Here is an 18,361-nt window from a genome sequence, read left to right on the forward strand (position 1 = left end):
AGGGTCGGTTAGTCCGTCCGTAACGGATAGTTTTTTTCGTTAATTTAGGAATGTTAGAATTGTCCTATTAATTTCAAACTTTGCATGATGATTCCTGTAGTAGTTAGGTACGACTTAGAAAGCGTAGCAACTCTATAATCGTTATCAGAATGTCCGTATGTCCATTTTAAAAATGTTGATTTTTAACTTTTTTAATAACAATTTTTTATGTGATAAAATCATCCAATTGATTTGATTTTTTTATTACTGATTCCTATTACAATAAGGTACAATATTTTGGGCGAAGGATCTCTATAATCAAGTCCTAGAAATGTTAGTATGTCCTTAAACTCCTTAATTCTGTATTTAAGAAGTCTTGCAACAAATTTACATATATTTTTGGCAAAATTTATATATTCATATTTTGTATATTTAGTTCTGACATGAGTTAATGTTCGTCTGTCATACCGTTTCAGAGCTTCGCTTTTATTAATGTTGTCATCCTTGTTATATTTATACCTACTGCTGCTAATTCTAGCGCGTGACACCTATAGCAAAATGTATTTGGGAGAATTCTTTAATCAGGCGCAAGTCAAAAGCCCAGTTAAAACTTAAAGTTTATGACGTAATAGCTAAAAAAGCAATATATTTAAAATAAAACCATGGTCTTTGAATAAATCAAGAGGGAGGGGACATTGAGCTTGTTATGACACTAGTCTCAACAGATTTTTGATAACGTTTTCTTATTGGTTGGCTTCACAACTTTTGGGAATTTTATTGAATTTTGATTGGTTGGTTCTTTGAGTTGAGTGTTAAATGCATAGTTTTAACCACTACTTGTAATCTACAAAATAATGTAATTGGAGATATACATCAATTTATCGGCCATTATCAATTTAGATAACTGGAATTAATCACAATGCAAAGTTTATAGGCTAAAAAAAGTAGCAAATTAATTTACGAGAAAATCTTCTAATCATGATTTGAAAAATCTTCCAATTATAATTTGTAAAAACCTCTAAAAAACCGGTCAGTTTTAAAAGTTTAAAAAATGGAAATAGATAGACTCATATCATATATTTCTAGGGCCATTGGATGGCTTTCTACCATCAAAATGGTTCTATTGGTTCTTAACAGGCTATCTGATTATTCAGGTAACTTGGAAATTATTACAATTTATTTACAGTGCGTTGGAAAAATTTTACATTAATTTTAAACAAAATTACCCTCTTTTCATATTATACTAGTGGCTTCGCCCCTAGCCTCTAGGGACTTTGCCCCAAGAGGTGATAAAAAAATTATGGCAAAATTCGTTAAAGGACCAAGGAAATATAATCTTCTACAAAACATAAAGGACCAAGGAAATCTTCTACAAAACATAAAGGACCAAGGAAATCTTCAGCAAAAAAAAAATGGGGGGGGGGGATTTTTTTTTTTTTTTTGGGGGGTTGGGGGTGTCCCACCCCCTAAGAAAATAGCTTAAAACCACAGGACCAATAGGTATATACCCTGAAGAGTACAATCCGATCGGTTCAGTGGTTACCGAGATCTTAAGCTTCAGACGGACGGACAGACAGACATCAAGCTGCTTTGTATTATAGATTTATTGGTTGAAAAGTAAGAAATAATGGTGTTTTTTTTAGGGTTCCTTCTTCTGGCATATTTTGTTTTTTCAGCGCTGAATATTGAAATTCCAAGGTACAAAATATTTTTAAAAACAAATATTCTATATAATTTAGTTGGTCCGCATGTTCGTCTGTCCATCCGTAATTCTGTAATAGATAGCTCTTATTGTCAATTTAGCCATGTTAGAAATGTCCTATCGATTTCATATGTATGTTGATTTCTGTATCAGTAAAGTATGATTAATAAAGCGCATGGGGGGGGGGATTTTAGCTAAACCGGCCACATGTAGGTTATTACCAATTATTCTTTTAGGCCAACCTTTGATGTTGTTGGATACCTACAAAAGTTTGCAGATTTTCTTTCAAAGTGGACGGAAAAAGGACTTATATCAACCAAGTAAGTCTTTTTTATTTAAGACATTTTTATGAAGTTTTTTTAGTGCCTATAAAAAGGACGGCATACTGGCTTACCATTGGTCAATTAAAATGTAAACTGTCATGCCATTAATAAATTAGTCTGTATATCCGCCTATCATTGGTCATCTTTATTCATATTGTATAGCGTCATTTTTATTATAGGCACTTTAAACAGCTTTATTTCTTTCTTGCTATCGAGAAAAAGTATAGGTCCGATGGAAAGTGTTATCTTTTTCGGCCCGCACAGCAAAGATAAGTATGCGTCAGTATGCGTAGGTCCGTTGGTGCGCGCATAATGAAACAAAAACAATCAAAAGTGATCAAAAGGAATCAAAAGTAACGTAAACAATAAAATTATAGCCACATTATAAGAAGAGGCAGCCTGCGGCAGCCTGTAGCAGAGCAAAATAACATTTAATCATGAAAATAACAATAATTTATAGTGATCTAAATGGATTCCAACAAGGAAATATGGATAAAATAAGAAAAATATTAAAAATTAAAAAATCGTCCAAAATTAAAATTCAGCTGGAGCAAAACCGGTTCGAGGTACAAAAAATTTTACTTCACATGAAATTTAGCCAATGTAATTGCCTAAAAAAAAGTATTTCAGCAAGAACTTGATTGGACAACTCCTTCCCCCCCTAAATGTCCATTAAAACCTCGGGAACGGCAAAAATCGCCAAAAATCACGCCTTCGGCGGCAAATAACGGCCAAACGGTTCGCCGGAGGCGAATCCAACATAAGTAAAGAAATGTCCGCCTTAAAAAGTTCTTTAATATCATAGAGATGCTTGAAGTCGCTAAAGCGACTCCTTCCCCCCCTTAAGGGGGAAAAACTGAAAAAACGCGATTTTCAAAAGTATGCCCACTTCGTGGGGTTGGGGGGCACTGAACCCGTCACCCCAGGGTCACCAAATATAAAGTTTAGGAGGGCTGGGATGCCAAATTTTTAGCCTGCAAAGGTCCCGTGTCATTATCTCTTATGAGAAAAAAGTTATTCTTTGTGGGCTAAAACGAAAACGTGTTTTTTTGATGGATTTTTTCTCCGAAATGACAGGCCGGCCTTTTTTTAGGGCATTTTTTCGCGGTTTTCGGACCGCCAAGCCCAAACGGTTTGAGATAATCTTACGGGACCTTTTGCCCAATCTAAGTCTAGATATTGCTGAGGTCCATGAAAAAAAAAATCCGGAATCGGACGAAGCACGCCGTCGCTACGCGCCGTTGAAAATCGCCGGTCGGCGATTTTTGCCCCCTCCAACCCCCACCTCGCGCCATTTTTCTAAGCAAAGATTATAATTATAATCTTTTTGCTTACGCAAAAAGATTACAATTATTGAATTAATCTTTGCTTGGGTCGAGAAAAAGTATAGGTCCGATGGAATTATGAGTTGTAATTTTCGGCCCGCACAGCAAAGATTTTCCAGTCCGTTGGTGCACGCGTGAGATAAAAAGTGATCAAAAGTGATGAAAACGATATAATTATAGTCAAAGTATAAGTAAAGGCAGCCTGCGGCAGCCTGTACCAGGGCAAAACAACATTCAATCATGAAAATAACAATGATTTATAGTGATCTAAATTCATTCAAACAAGAAAATACAGTTAAAATAAGAAAAATATTAAAAAATTAAAAAATCGCCTAAATTTAAAATTCAGCTGGAGCAAAACCGGTTTGACATACAAAAATTTTTAGTTTACAAGAAATTTAGCTAATGTAATTGCCTACAAAAAAGTATTTCAACAAGAACTTGATTGGACAACTCCTTCCCCCAATAAAAGTTCATTAAGTCCTCGGGAACGGCAAAAATCGCCGAAAATCACGCCTTCGGCGGCGAATAACGGCCAAACGGTTCGCCGGAGGCGAATCCAACATAAGTAAAGAAATGTCCGCCTCAAAAAGTTCTTCAACTCCAAAGAGAAGCTTGAAGTCGCTAAAGCGACTCCTTCCTCCCCTTAAGGGGCAAAAACTGAAATTTTTCGAAAAAAAAAATTGCCCCCACTTTGAGGGGGTGGGAGGGGTGGAACCCGACACCCCACGGTAACGAAATATAAACTTTCGACATGCTGCGGGTATACCGAATCACCCTGCGAAAGTCCCGTTCCATTATCTCTTATACAGAAAAAGTTATTTTTCGTGGGCAAAGTTGAAAAACAGGGTTTTTTTGATGGATTTTTTCGGTGAAATGGAAGTTTGGTCATTTTTTAGGTCATTTTTCGCGGTTTTCGGCCCGCCACGCCCAAACGGTTTGAGATAATCTCTCGGGACCTTTTGCCCAATCTAAGTCTGGATATTACTGAGGTCCATGAAAAAAAAAATCCCAGATCGGATGAAGCACGACGTCGCTACGCGCCGTCAAAAATCGTCGGTCGGCGATTTTTGCCCCCTCTAACCCCCACCTCGTGCCATTTTTCTGAGCAAAGATTATAATTATAATCTTTTTGCTTACGCAAAAAGATTACAATTATTGAATTAATCTTTGCTTGGGTCGAGAAAAAGTATAGGTCCGATGGAAAGTGTTATCTTTTTCGGCCCGCACAGCAAAGATTTTCCAGTCCGTTGGTGCGCGCGTGAGCCTGCGGCAGCCTGTAGCAGGGCAAAATAACATGTAACCATGAAAAAACAATGATTTATAGTGATTTAAATGGATTCAAACAAGAAAATGCAGTTAAAATAAGAAAAATATTAAAAATTAAAAAATCGCCCAAATTTGAAATTCAGCTGGAGCAAAACTGGTTGGAGGTACAAAAAATTTTACTTCACATGAAATTTAGCCAATGCAATTGCCTAAAAAAAAGTATTTCAGCAAAAACTTTATTGGACAACTCCTTCTCCCCTTAAATGACCATTAAAACCTCGGGAACGGCAAAAATCGCCGAAAATCACGCCTTCGGCGACGAATAACGGCCAAACGGTTCGCCGGAGCCGAATCCAACATAAGTAAAGAAATGTCCGCCTCAAAAAGTTCTTCAATATTATAGAGATGCTTGAAGTCTCTAAAACGACTCCTTCCCACCCTTTTTAAGGTAAAACCGGTTTTTTTGACAAAAATTATAAAAACGCGCAAAATTAAAATTCAGCTGCAGCAAAACCGGTTCGACGTACAAAAATGTTTACTTTACATGAAATTTAGCCAATGCAATTGCCTAAAAAAAAGTACTTCAGCAAGAACTTGATTGGACAACTCCTTCCCCCCCTAAATTTCCATTAAAACCTCGGGAACGGCAAAAATCGCCGAAAATCACGCCTTCGGCGGCAAATAACGGCCAAACGGTTCGCCAGAGGCGAATCCAACATAAGTAAAGAAATGTCCGCCTCAAAAAGTTCTTGAATATCATAGAGATGCTTGAAGTCGATAAAACGACTCCTTCCCCCCCTTAAGGGGGAAAAACTGAAAAAACGCGATTTTCAAAAGTATGCCCACTTCGAGGGGTTGGGGGGCACTGAACCCGTCACCCCAGGGTCACCAAATATAAAGTTTAGTGATGCTGGAATGCTGAATTTTCACCCTGCGAAAGTCCCGTGTCATTATCTCTTCTACAAAAAAAGTTATTCTTTGTGGGCTAAAACGAAAACGCGTTTTTTTGATGGATTTTTTCTCCGAAATGGTAAGCTGGCCTTTTTTTAGGGCATTTTTTCGCGGTTTTTCCTCCGCCACGCCCAAACGGTTTGAGATAATCTCTCGGGACCTTTTGCCCAATCTAAGTCTAGATATTGCCGAGGTCCATGAAAAGAAAAATCCCAAATCGGATGAAGCACGACGTCGCTACGCGCCGTCAAAAATCGTTGGTCGGCGATTTTTGCCCCCTCTAACCCTCACCTCGCGCCTTTTTTCTGAGCAAAGATTATAATTATAATCTTTTTGCTTTCAATTATTGAATTAATCTTTGCTTGGGTCGAGAAAAAGTATAGGTCCGATGGAAAGTGTTATCTTTTTCGGCCCGCACAGCAAAGATTTTCCAGTCCGTTGGTGCGCGCGTGAGATAAAAAGTGATCAAAAGTAATTAAAAATAATATAATTATAGCCACATTATAAGAAAGGGCAGCCTGCGGCAGCCTGTAGCAGGGCAAAATAACATTTAATCATGAAAATAACAATGATTTATAGTGATTTAAATGTATTCCAACAAGAAAATACAGTTAAAATAAGAAAAATATTAAAAATTAAAAAAACGCGCAATATTGAAATTCAGCTGGAGCAAAACCGGTTGGGCGTACAAAAAATTTTACTTTACATAAAATTTAGCTAATGCAATTGCCTATAAAAAAGTACTTCAGCAAGAACTTGATTGGACAACTCCTTCCCCCCTAAAAAGTCCATTAAGTCCTCGGAAACGGCAAAAATCGCCGAAAATCGCGCCTTCGGGGGCGATTAACGGCGAAACGGTTCGCCGGAGGCGAATGAAACATAAATAAAGAAATGTCCGCCTCAAAAAGTTCTTCAATATCATAGAGATGTTAGAAGTCTCTAAAACGACTCCTTCCTACCATTTTTAGGGTAAAACCGGTTTTTTTGACAAAAATTATAAAAACGCGCAAAATTGAAATTCAGCTGGAGCAAAACCAGTTGGAGGTACAAAAAATTTTACTTCACAGGAAATTTAGCCTATACAATTGCCTAAAAAAAAGTACTTCAGCAAAGACTTGATTGGACAACTCCTTCCCCCCCTAAATGTCTATTAAAACCTCGGAAACGGCAAAAATCGCCGAAAATCACGCCTTCGGCGCCGAATAACGGCCAAACGGTTCGCCGGAGGCGAATCCAACATAAGTAAAGAAATGTCCGCCTCAAAAAGTTCTTGAATATCATAGAGATGCTTGAAGTCAAAAAAACGACTCCTTCCCCCCATTAAGGGGGAAAAACCGAAAAAACGCGATTTTCAAAAGTATGCCCACTTCGTGGGGTTGGGAGGCACTGAACCCGTCACCCCAGGGTCACCAAATATAAAGTTTAGGAGGCCTGGGATGCTGAATTTTCACCCTGCGAAGGTCCCGTGTCATTATCTCTTCTACGAAAAAAGTTATTCTTTGTGGGCTAAAACGAAAACGTGTTTTTTTGATGGATTTTTTCTCCGAAATGACAGGCCGGCCTTTTTTACGGGCATTTTTTCGCGGTTTTTCCACCGCCACGCCCAAACGGTTTGAGATAATCTCTCGGGACCTTTTGCCCAATCTAAGTCTAGATATTGCCGAGGTCCATGAAAAAAAAAATCCGGAATTGGATGAAGCACGCCGTCGCTACGCGCCGTTGAAAATCGCCGGTCGGCGATTTTTGCCCCCTCTAACCCCCCCCTCGCGCCTTTTTTCTGAGCAAAGATTATAATTATAATCTTTTTGCTTCGCAAAAAGATTACAATTATTGAATTAATCTTTGCTTGGGTCGAGAAAAAGTATAGGTCCGATGGAAAGTGTTATCTTTTTCGGCCCGCACAGCAAAGATAAGTATGCGTTGGTCCGTTGGTGCGCGCATAATGTAATAAAAGTGTTTAAAAGCAGTCAAAAGCGATTGAAAGTAATGAAAACAATATAATTTTAGCCAAATTATAAGTAAAGGCAGCCTGCGGCAGCCTGTAGCAGGGCAAAATAACATTTAATCATAACAATAACAATGATTTATAGTGATTTAAATTCATTTCAACAAGAAAATATGGATAAAATAAGAAAAATATTAAAAATTAAAAAATCGCCCAATTTTGAAATTCAGCTGGAGCAAAACCGAATGGGCGTACAAAAAATTTTACTTTAAATGAAATTTAGCCAATGCAATTGCCTATAAAAAAGTACTTCAGCAAGAACTTGATTGGACAACTCCTTCCCCCCTTAAATGTCCATTAAAACCTCGGGAACGGCAAAAATCGCCGAAAATCACGCCTTCGGCGACGAATAACGGCTAAACGGTTCGCCGGAGGCGAATCCAACATTTGTAAAGAAATGTCCGTCTTGAAAAGTTCTTCAACTCCAAAAAGATGTTTGAAGTCTCTAAAACGACTTCTTCCTACCCTTTTCAAGGTAAAACCGGTTTTTTTGACGAAAATCATAAAAACGCGCCAAATTAAAATTCAGCTGGAGCAAAACCAGTTAGACGTACAAAAAATTTTACTTCACATAAAATTTAGCCAATACAATTGCCTAAAAAAAAGTACTTAAGCAAGATTTTGATTGGACAACTCCTTCCCCCCTAAATGTCCATTAAAACCTTGGGAAGGGCAAAAATCGCCGAAAATCACGCCTTCGGCGACGAAAAACGGCCAAACGGTTCGCCGGAGGCGAATCCAACATAAGTAAAGAAATGTCCGCCTCAAAAAGTTCTTCAATATCATAGAGATGCTTGAAGTCGCTAAAGCGACTCCTTCCCCCCCTTAAGGGGGAAAAACCGAAAAAACGCGATTTTCAAAAGTATGCCCACTTCGTGGGGTTGGGGGGCACTGAACCCGTCACCCAAGGGTCACCAAACCAAAACTTTAGGAGGCCTGGAATGCTGAATTTTCACCCTGCGAAGGTCCCATGTCATTATCTCTCATACGAAAAAAGTTATTCTTTGTGGGCTAAAACGAAAACGTGTTTTTTTGATGGATTTTTTTGACAAAATGGCACCATTGGCTTTTTTTAGGCCATTTTTTCGCGGTTTTTCCTCCGCCACGCCCAAACGGTTTGAGATAATCTCACGGGACCTTTTGCCCAATCTAAGTCTGGATATTACTGAGGTCCATGAAAAAAAAAATCCCAATTCGGATGAAGCACGACGTCGCTACGCGCCGTCAAAGTTTGCTTGTCGGCGATTTTTGCCCCCTCTAACCCTCACCTCGCGCCATTTTTCTAAGCAAAGATTATAATTATAATCTTTTTGCTTTCAGCAAAAAGATTACAATTATTGGATTAATCTTTGCTTGGGTCGAGAAAAAGTATAGGTCCGATGGAAAGTGTTATCTTTTTCGGCCCGCACAGCAAAGATTTTCCAGTCCGTTGGTGCGCGCGTGAGATAAAAAGTAATCAAAACACCAAAACAATATAATTTAAACCAAATTAGAAGAAAGGGCAGCCTGCGGCAGCCTGTAGCAGGACAAAATAACATTTAATCATGAAAATAACAATGATTTATAGTGATTTAAATGGATTCCAACAAGAAAATATGGATAAAATAAGAAAAATATTAAAAATTAAAAAATCGACCAAATTTGAAATTCCGCTGGAGCAAAACCGGTTGGTCATACAAAATTTTTTACTTAACATGAAATTTAGCTAATTCAATTGCCTACAAAAAAGTAATTCAGCAAGAACTTGATTGGACAACTCCTTCCCCCCCTAAAAGTTCATTAAGTCCTCGGGAACGGCAAAAATCGCCGAAAATCGCGCCTTCGGCGGCGAATAACGGCCAAACGGTTCGCCGGAGGCAAAACCAACATAAGTAAAGAAATGTCTGCCTCAAAAAGTTCGTCAATTTCAAAGAGATGTTTGAAGTCTCTAAAACGACTCCTTCATACTCTTTTTAAGGTAAAACCGGTTTTTTTGACAAAAAATAAAAAAACGCGCAAAATTGAAATTCAGCTGGAGTAAAACCGGTTAGACTTACAAAAAATTTTACTTCACATGAAATTTAGCCAATGCAATTGCCTACAAAAAAGTATTTCAGCAAGAACTTGATTGGACAACTCCTTCACCCCTTTAATGTCCATTAAAACCTCGGGAACGGCAAAAATCGCCGAAAATCGCGCCTTCGGCGACGAATAACGGCGAAACGGTTCGCCGGAGGCGAATGAAATATAAGTAAAGAAATGTCTGCCTCAAAAAGTTCTTCAACTCCAAAGAGATGCTTGAAGTCGCTAAAGCGACTCCTTCCCCCCCTTTAGGGGCAAAAACTGAAAAAAATCAAAAAAAAAAATTGACCCCACTTTGAGGGGGTGGGAGGGGTGGAACCCGACACCCCACGGTAACGAAATATAAACTTTCGACATGCTGCGGGTATACCGAATCACCCTGCGAAAGTCCCGTTCCATTATCTCTTATACAAAAAAAGTTATTCTTCGTGGGCAAAGTTGAAAAACAGGTTTTTTTTGATGGATTTTCGTGACAAAATGGTAAGCTGGCCTTTTTTTAGGCCATTTTTTCGCGGTTTTTCCACCGCCACGCCCAAACGGTTTGAGATAATCTCACGGGACCTTTTGCCCAATCTAAGTCTAGTTATTACTGAGGTCCATGAAAAAAAAAATCCGGAATCGGATGAAGCACGACGTCGCTACGCGCCGTTGAAAATCGCCGGTCGGCGATTTTTGCCCCCTCTAACCCCCCCCTCGCGCCTTTTTTCTGAGCAAAGATTATAATTATAATCTTTTTGCTTCGCAAAAAGATCACAATTATTGAATTAATCTTTGCTTGGGTCGAGAAAAAGTATAGGTCCGATGGAATTATGACGTTGTAATTTTCGGCCCGCACAGCAAAGATTATAGGTCCGTTGGTGCGCGCGTGAGATAAAAAGTGATCAAAAGTAATGAAAACATTAATTATAGTCAAATTATAAGTAAAGGCAGCCTGCGGCAGCCTGGACCAGGGCAAAATAACATTTAATCATGAAAATAACAATGATTTATAGTGATTTTAATGGATTCAAACAAGAAATTATAGATAGAATTAGAAAAATATTAAAAATTAAAAAATCGCGCAAAATTAAAATTCAGCTGGAGCAAAACCGGTTAGAGGTACGAAAAATTTTACTTCACATGAAATTTAGCCAATGCAATTGCCTACAAAAAAGTATTTCAGCAAGAACTTGATTGGACAACTCCTTCCCCCCCTAAATGTCCATTAAATCCTCGAAAACGGCAAAAATCGCCGAAAATCGCGCCTTCGGCGGCGAATAACGGCCAAACGGTTCGCCGGAGACGGATCAAACATAAGTAAAGAAATGTCCGCCTTAAAAAGTTCTTCAACTCCAAAGAGATGCTTGAAGTCGCTAAAGCGACTCCTTCCCCCCCTAAAGGGGCAAAAACTGAAAAAAATCAAAAAAAAAAATTGCCCCCACTTTGAGGGGGTGGGAGGGGTGGAACCCGACACCCCACGGTAACGAAATATAAACTTTCGACATGCTGCGGGTATACCGGTTCACCCTGCGAAAGTTCCGTTCCATTATCTCTTATACAAAAAAAGTTATTCTTCGTGGGCAAAGTTGAAAAACAGGGTTTTTTTGATGGATTTTTTCGGTGAAATGGAAGTTTGGTCATTTTTAGGGCCATTTTTTCGCGGTTTTTCCTCCGCCACGCCTAAACGGTTTGAGATAACTTCACGGGACCTTTTGCCCAATCTAAGTCTAGATATTACTGAGGTCCATGAAAAAAAAAATCCTGATTCCGATGAAGCACGACGTCGCTACGCGCCGTCAAAGTTTGCTAGTCGGCGATTTTTGCCCCCTCTAACCCTCACCTCGCGCCATTTTTCTAAGCAAAGATTATAATTATAATCTTTTTGCTTACGCAAAAAGATTACAATTATTGAATTAATCTTTGCTTGGGTCTAGTCGGCAATTTTTGCCCCCTCTAACCCCCACCTCGCGCCATTTTTCTAAGCAAAGATTATAATTATAATCTTTTTGCTTACGCAAAAAGATTACAATTATTGAATTAATCTTTGCTTGGGTCGAGAAAAAGTATAGGTCCGATGGAAAGTGTTATCTTTTTCGGCCCGCACAGCAAAGATTTTCCAGTCCGTTGGTGCGCGCGTGAGATAAAAAGGAATCAAAAGCAACCCAAACAATTTAATTTTAGCCAAACTATAAGAAAAGGCAGCCTGCGGCAGCCTGTAGCAGGGCAAAATAACATTTAATCATGAAAATAACAATGATTTATAGTGATTTAAATGGATTAAAACAAGAAAATATGGATAAAATAAGATAAATATTAAAAATTAAAAAATCGCCCAATTTTGAAATTCAGCTGGAGCAAAACCGGTTGGAGGTACAAAAAATTTTACTTTACATGAAATTTGGCCAATACAATTGCCTACAAAAAAGTACTTCAGCAAGAACTTGATTGGACAACCCCTTCCGCCCCTAAATGTCCAATAAAACCTCGGGAACGGCAAAAATCGCCGAAAATCGCGCCTTTGGCGGCGAATAACGGCCAAACGGTTCGCCGGAGGCGAATCCAACATAAGTAAAGAAATGTCAGCCTCACAAAGTTTTTCAACTCCAAAGAGATGCTTGAAGTCGCTAAAGCGACTCCTTCCCCCTCTTAAGGGGCGAAAACTGAAATTTTTTGAAAAAAAATGACAAGGCCACTTTGGGGGCGTGGGAGGGGTGGAACCCGACACCCCACGGTCACCAAAACAAAAGTTTTGGCGCCCCGCAATGCTGAATTTTTGCCCTGCGAAAGTCCCGTTCCATTATCTCTCATACGAAAAAAGTTATTCTTTGTGGGGGGTGTTGAAAAACAGGGTTTTTTTGATGGATTTTTTCTCCGAAATGGCACCATTGGCTTTTTTTCGGTCATTTTTTTGCGGTTTTTCCTCCGCCACGCCCAAACGGTTTGAGATAATCTCTCGGGACCAATTGCCCAATCTAAGTCTAGATATTGCCGAGGTCCATGAAAAAAAAAATCCGGAATCGGATGAAGCACGACGTCGCTGCGCGCCGTCAAAAATCGTCGGTCGGCAATTTTTGCCCCCTCTAACCCCCACCTCGCGCCATCTTTCTAAGCAAAGATTATAATTATAATCTTTTTGCTTACGCAAAAAGATTACAATTATTGAATTGATCTTTGCTTGGGTCGAGAAAAAGTATAGGTCCGATGGAAAGTGTTATCTTTTTCGGCCCGCACAGCAAAGATTTTCCAGTCCGTTGGTGCGCGCGTGAGATAAAAAGGAATCAAAAGCAACCCAAACAATTTAATTTTAGCCAAACTATAAGAAAAGGCAGCCTGCGGCAGCCTGTAGCAGGGCAAAATAACATTTAATCATGAAAATAACAATGATTTATAGTGATTTAAATGGATTAAAACAAGAAAATATGGATAAAATAAGATAAATATTAAAAATTAAAAAATCGCCCAATTTTGAAATTCAGCTGGAGCAAAACCGGTTGGAGGTACAAAAAATTTTACTTTACATGAAATTTGGCCAATACAATTGCCTACAAAAAAGTACTTCAGCAAGAACTTGATTGGACAACCCCTTCCGCCCCTAAATGTCCAATAAAACCTCGGGAACGGCAAAAATCGCCGAAAATCGCGCCTTTGGCGGCGAATAACGGCCAAACGGTTCGCCGGAGGCGAATCCAACATAAGTAAAGAAATGTCAGCCTCACAAAGTTTTTCAACTCCAAAGAGATGCTTGAAGTCGCTAAAGCGACTCCTTCCCCCTCTTAAGGGGCGAAAACTGAAATTTTTTGAAAAAAAATGACAAGGCCACTTTGGGGGCGTGGGAGGGGTGGAACCCGACACCCCACGGTCACCAAAACAAAAGTTTTGGCGCCCCGCAATGCTGAATTTTTGCCCTGCGAAAGTCCCGTTCCATTATCTCTCATACGAAAAAAGTTATTCTTTGTGGGGGGTGTTGAAAAACAGGGTTTTTTTGATGGATTTTTTCTCCGAAATGGCACCATTGGCTTTTTTTCGGTCATTTTTTTGCGGTTTTTCCTCCGCCACGCCCAAACGGTTTGAGATAATCTCTCGGGACCAATTGCCCAATCTAAGTCTAGATATTGCCGAGGTCCATGAAAAAAAAAATCCGGAATCGGATGAAGCACGACGTCGCTGCGCGCCGTCAAAAATCGTCGGTCGGCAATTTTTGCCCCCTCTAACCCCCACCTCGCGCCATCTTTCTAAGCAAAGATTATAATTATAATCTTTTTGCTTACGCAAAAAGATTACAATTATTGAATTGATCTTTGCTTGGGTTAAGTAAGAGCTACTTTATAATTAACTTTGTCTGTTCGTCCGTGAGTCTGTCCGTAATGGTATGGGGGAAATCGATACTTTTTTACTCTAAAGGATTTGTGATTTTTATGACAACTGAACATCTGTTATGTAAGTGATTTTGTCCGATTGTCATTTTCTCTGTTTTTTTTGTAGCGAAGCTACTCTATAATTCGAAATGTCCGTCTGTTAGAGACAAAGTGCGGGAAACGTGATTTTCTCGGCTCCTAAAGAAATCCTTTATTAAAGATAAACAGCTGAAATTTTTAGTGAAGATTTCTATGACATATGTGCATCTAATCTATATACATTGTTTTGTCCATCCATTCCTAGCTTTTTTTGTTTTTGTAATTTTCTCGACTCCTTTTCAAGACAGACGACTGAACTTTTCAGGGATTTGATAAATTTGCTTCCGACATACTTTTAAGTTTCATTAAGATTTGTATATTGATTGGGGTGCTAGATCGATTCCTACTTTTTAAAGTTTTCATCATTACATAGGCGTCCAAGGGGGGGGGGGGTAATGGGCCAATTGGCACCCCCAAACGATTTTGGGGGTGCCGTAGGCACCCCCAAAATTTTTTATTTTACCCCCCCCATTCAAAATTTACCCCTACCCTGGGGGTGCCGTAGGCACCCCCAACCATTAAGGAGGGGGTATTTACCCCCCCCAAACAATTTTGGGGGGGTAAATACCCCCCCCAAAATAAAAAATCTCTAATAAAAAAAATTTTTGCGCGCTTCGCGCGCATTTCTAATACTATATATTTAATAAAATTTAAATTACCCCCCCAAAAAATTTTACCCCGGGGGTAAATTTTGGGGGGGGTAAACTAAATTTACCCCTGCCAACAGATTTCAGGGGGGGTAATTACCCCCCCCAAGCAAATTTTACCCCCGGGGTAAAAATTTTGGGGGGGGTAAAAAAAATTTGCGGCGCGCTTCGCGCGCCATTTTACCCCCCCCAAACACGAATTACCCCCCCCCTAAAAATTTTTTACCCCCCCCAAAATAAAAAGCTTGGACGCCCCTGCATCATTATCTAAACTCCTGTTCAACATAAATGGCTGGAATTTTTAGGGATTAAATTAGTCAACATTCTACACATTTCTATAAAGTTTTTAATTGGTTGGGGTGCTAGATCGATTCCTAGTTTTTCAAGTTTTCATGATTTTTTACTCGTGTTCAAGCTGGAATTTTTAGGGATTAATTAAGTCAACATTATATATATTTTCACAAAGTTTCATAAAGAGTTGCTCTTGGTTGGGGTGCTAGATCGGTTCCTAGATTTTACGTTTTTCTTTTTAGCTTAATGCCTCAAAAGACATTATACATTTTTAAAAGGTTTCGTGATTTATTCCATTTATGTTTTTTAACATACTCAAAAGATTATTTTTTCCAAATGTCTATCAATAAATTTTGAGCTTCGCTACTTATGGATGTTGTCATCCTTGTTATTTTATTAATATTGTCAACTTACTGTATTTTTTTAAAACTACCAGCTTAATTTCCTTTTTTATCAAAGCTGTTGTTAACTTCTAATGCTGCGCTACTTATTGACATAATAAATGTATATGTATAGATGTATATAATACAGAAAAATACCTGGCCTAATTGGTGAAGACTTTTCTCGTCTGCTATCGAATTGCTTTTTTCTCTTTTGTAGCGACTTTGACTAAAATTGAAAGTCGGCACATGGTACCACCCTTTAGTTATAGTTACATTTAGCTCCTGGCCCCTCTATTCTTTTACTTTCATAGTGAAATAGCTATTCTTGATTTAGAGTATACGTGGTAGAAAGTAATATGTTAGCCAGACTCGCAGATGATTATCCTTTTGTCAGAAATTTGATGTCAGGAAAATGGATATATTATTACCTGGATGTTACACCAGAATTTCATGTTCTTTAAAAAAGCTTGCTAAAAATAACGATACCCCCACAACAACCCCCTTTACCCCACCCCCTCCTCTCCTGCCAGATGAACGAACCAAAAATGCACCTTAATTGACGAAATTTATCCCCTGTCATAATATCCACGTATTTTCTATATCATCCATTGTCAGGAGACACAGTAGAACAAATGATAGATACAGCAATTGTCTCGGCTCAAAATCAAACTGGGGATTATTGATATGACCTTAAACTATAATAAAGAAAATGGTAAAAATTAATGAATTTATAGTCTTAATTATTAATTTTGATATAAAATATATAATCTTTTGGAAGTAAACATTTTTTGGGTCATTTTTTTCTAGGGGCGATTGCTCTTGGGAGGGTGGTGGTACCCCCAAAAAGTTATAAACCATCTTGGGGTCTATGAGAAACTGCATTGTAAAGGGGAAGCATGTGAGTTCAGCAGTTAGCGAGTTCCTTCAACACACACAAAAGACAAATATCCTGTTACTTTATATAAATAACTTTGATTTTTTTGTAATCAAATGTATTGGCTACTTTATATCTCTGTTACTCTCTATATTTTGCAAAGTTAATTTACCTTTAAGGGGTAGGTTACATCAGGAATATAATGAAAGATAAATTGATGTACATACATCAATCATCAAGGTTAACAAAATTATTTTCTATAGTTTTTAAAAGCGAAGCTTTTCTATAATTAGGATCGATCCGTCCGTACGTCCGTCCGAGACGGATAGCTTTTTTAGGCATGTTAGAATTGTCCTATCGATTTCAATTTGCATGGTGTTTCCTTTAGTAGTTAGGTACGATTTAGATAGCGCAGCAACTCTATAATCATTACCAGAATGTCCGTACGTCCATTTTAAACATGTTGATTTTTTACTTTTTTAACAACAAATTGTTATGTGAGCTAATTATCCGATTGTTCTGATTTTTGGTATACTGTTTCCTGGGACAACAAAGTACAATATTATAAGTAACTCTATAATCAAGCCCTAAAAATGTAAGTATGTCAATTAACATTATCCTGTATCAAGAAGTTTTTCAACAAATTTACTCACAATTTTGCTTTGACTCTTATTCATATATATTCTGATTATACAAATGTTAATTTCCGTTTGTCCTACCGTTTCAGAGCTTCACTTCTTGGATGTTTGTCATCCTTGTTTTATTATGGTTTGTCCATAAGTACATCCGTCCCTAGGTCTGATCGTGATTAACTTACTTTTACTCATTTTATAAGTCTATTGATTATAAACTTTGCATGGTGATTGCTGTAATTTAAAGATTAGCTATTCTCTAACCATTACACCATTACTAGATTGCCCGTATGTCCATTTGAAACAATTTTTTTTCTCTCACTTTTTGACAGAAATTTTTTTATATTACTTTTTTTCTATAATCTATAATTTATTTTTTTATTATAATTTTTAGGACTATAAGACGCTTGACTATAATCCAGTTCTAATGTAAAATCACTAAATATTTGTTGATTATTGAGTGCATTTTTACTTTAAATATGTCAAGATTCCGTCTGATTGGTGAGCTTTGCTTTTATTGATTTTGTCATTCTCTTTTAATTATTCAATTCATCATTATGTTTTCGTCTATATGTCCAAGGGCGTCCAAGCCTTTTCATTTTTTTTTTTTTGGGGGGGGGGGCTGAAATTCAAACTTCAACATTTTTTTTGTTGGGCGGATATCAACCCTTTACCTCCCCCATTGGAAGTCATGGTATAAATATGTCTATAACCAGCTATCTACCTTTGGCTCTTTTAATATATATTTTATTCAGACATTTTTAAAAGTGAAGCTTTTCTATAATTACGGTCGGTCCGTCGGTACGTCCGTCCGTCCGAGATAGATAGCTTTTATTCGTTAATTTAGGCAGGTTAGAATTGTCCTATCGATTTCAAATTTTGCATGATGATTTCTGTAGTAGTTAGGTACGATTTAGAAAGCGTAGCAACTCTATAATCATTACCAGAATGTCCGTACGTCCATTTTAAACATGTTGATTTTTCTACTTTTTTAACAACAAATTTTTATGTGATCTAGTTATCCGTTTGATCTGATTTTTTGTATATTGATTCATGGGACAACAAAGAACAATAGTATAAGCGAAGCAACTCTATAATCAAGTCCTAAAAATGTAAGTATGTCCAGAAACATCATCCCGTATCAAGCAGTTTTTGAACAAATTTACTTACAATTTTGCTTCAACTGTTTCGATTCTTTTATATTCTGATTATTCAGTTCAGACACTATACAAGTGTTAATGTCCGTTTGTCCTACCGTTTCAGTGCTTCGCTTTTATGGATGTTGTCATCCTTTAAAGCTGAAAAGTTGTCTTGATTCAAATAAGGATGGCAAGATTAAAAAAAAGAATCGTCATTTTACATATAAATCCAATAATTAAGGCATTCTATTAAAATAATGAAAAGCTAATCAGTTTAAAAACGTCTTGTAAAGTTTTTACGATGTAAAATTTATACCAAATCTTTACAGAAATCTACATAAAATGTT

General features: G+C 37.9%; 1 protein-coding gene across 2 annotated transcripts; it reads left to right on the top strand.

Moving 5' to 3' along the window:
• The first annotated feature begins 917 nt into the window (after positions 1-917).
• LOC145327760 (uncharacterized) lies at positions 918-16,151 on the top strand. Of its 2 annotated transcripts, none has more exons than XM_080171316.1 (5): positions 918-1,133; positions 1,623-1,677; positions 1,918-2,001; positions 15,704-15,772; positions 15,985-16,151. In XM_080171316.1, exons 1-5 carry the CDS (start codon positions 1,031-1,033, stop codon positions 16,055-16,057), a joined length of 384 nt encoding a protein of 127 aa, XP_080027442.1. In that variant the 5' UTR covers positions 918-1,030; the 3' UTR covers positions 16,058-16,151. The 2 variants fall into 2 exon arrangements, with proteins under 2 accessions (XP_080027442.1, XP_080027441.1); XM_080171315.1 differs by having other exon boundaries at positions 984-1,133; positions 15,704-15,771; positions 15,979-16,151.
• Positions 16,152-18,361: the final 2,210 nt, after the last annotated feature.

The sequence above is a fragment of the Acartia tonsa genome, chromosome 9 (genome assembly GCF_053477335.1).
Source record: "Acartia tonsa isolate MP-2025a chromosome 9, ASM5347733v1, whole genome shotgun sequence".
Lineage (NCBI taxonomy): Eukaryota > Metazoa > Arthropoda > Copepoda > Calanoida > Acartiidae > Acartia > Acartia tonsa.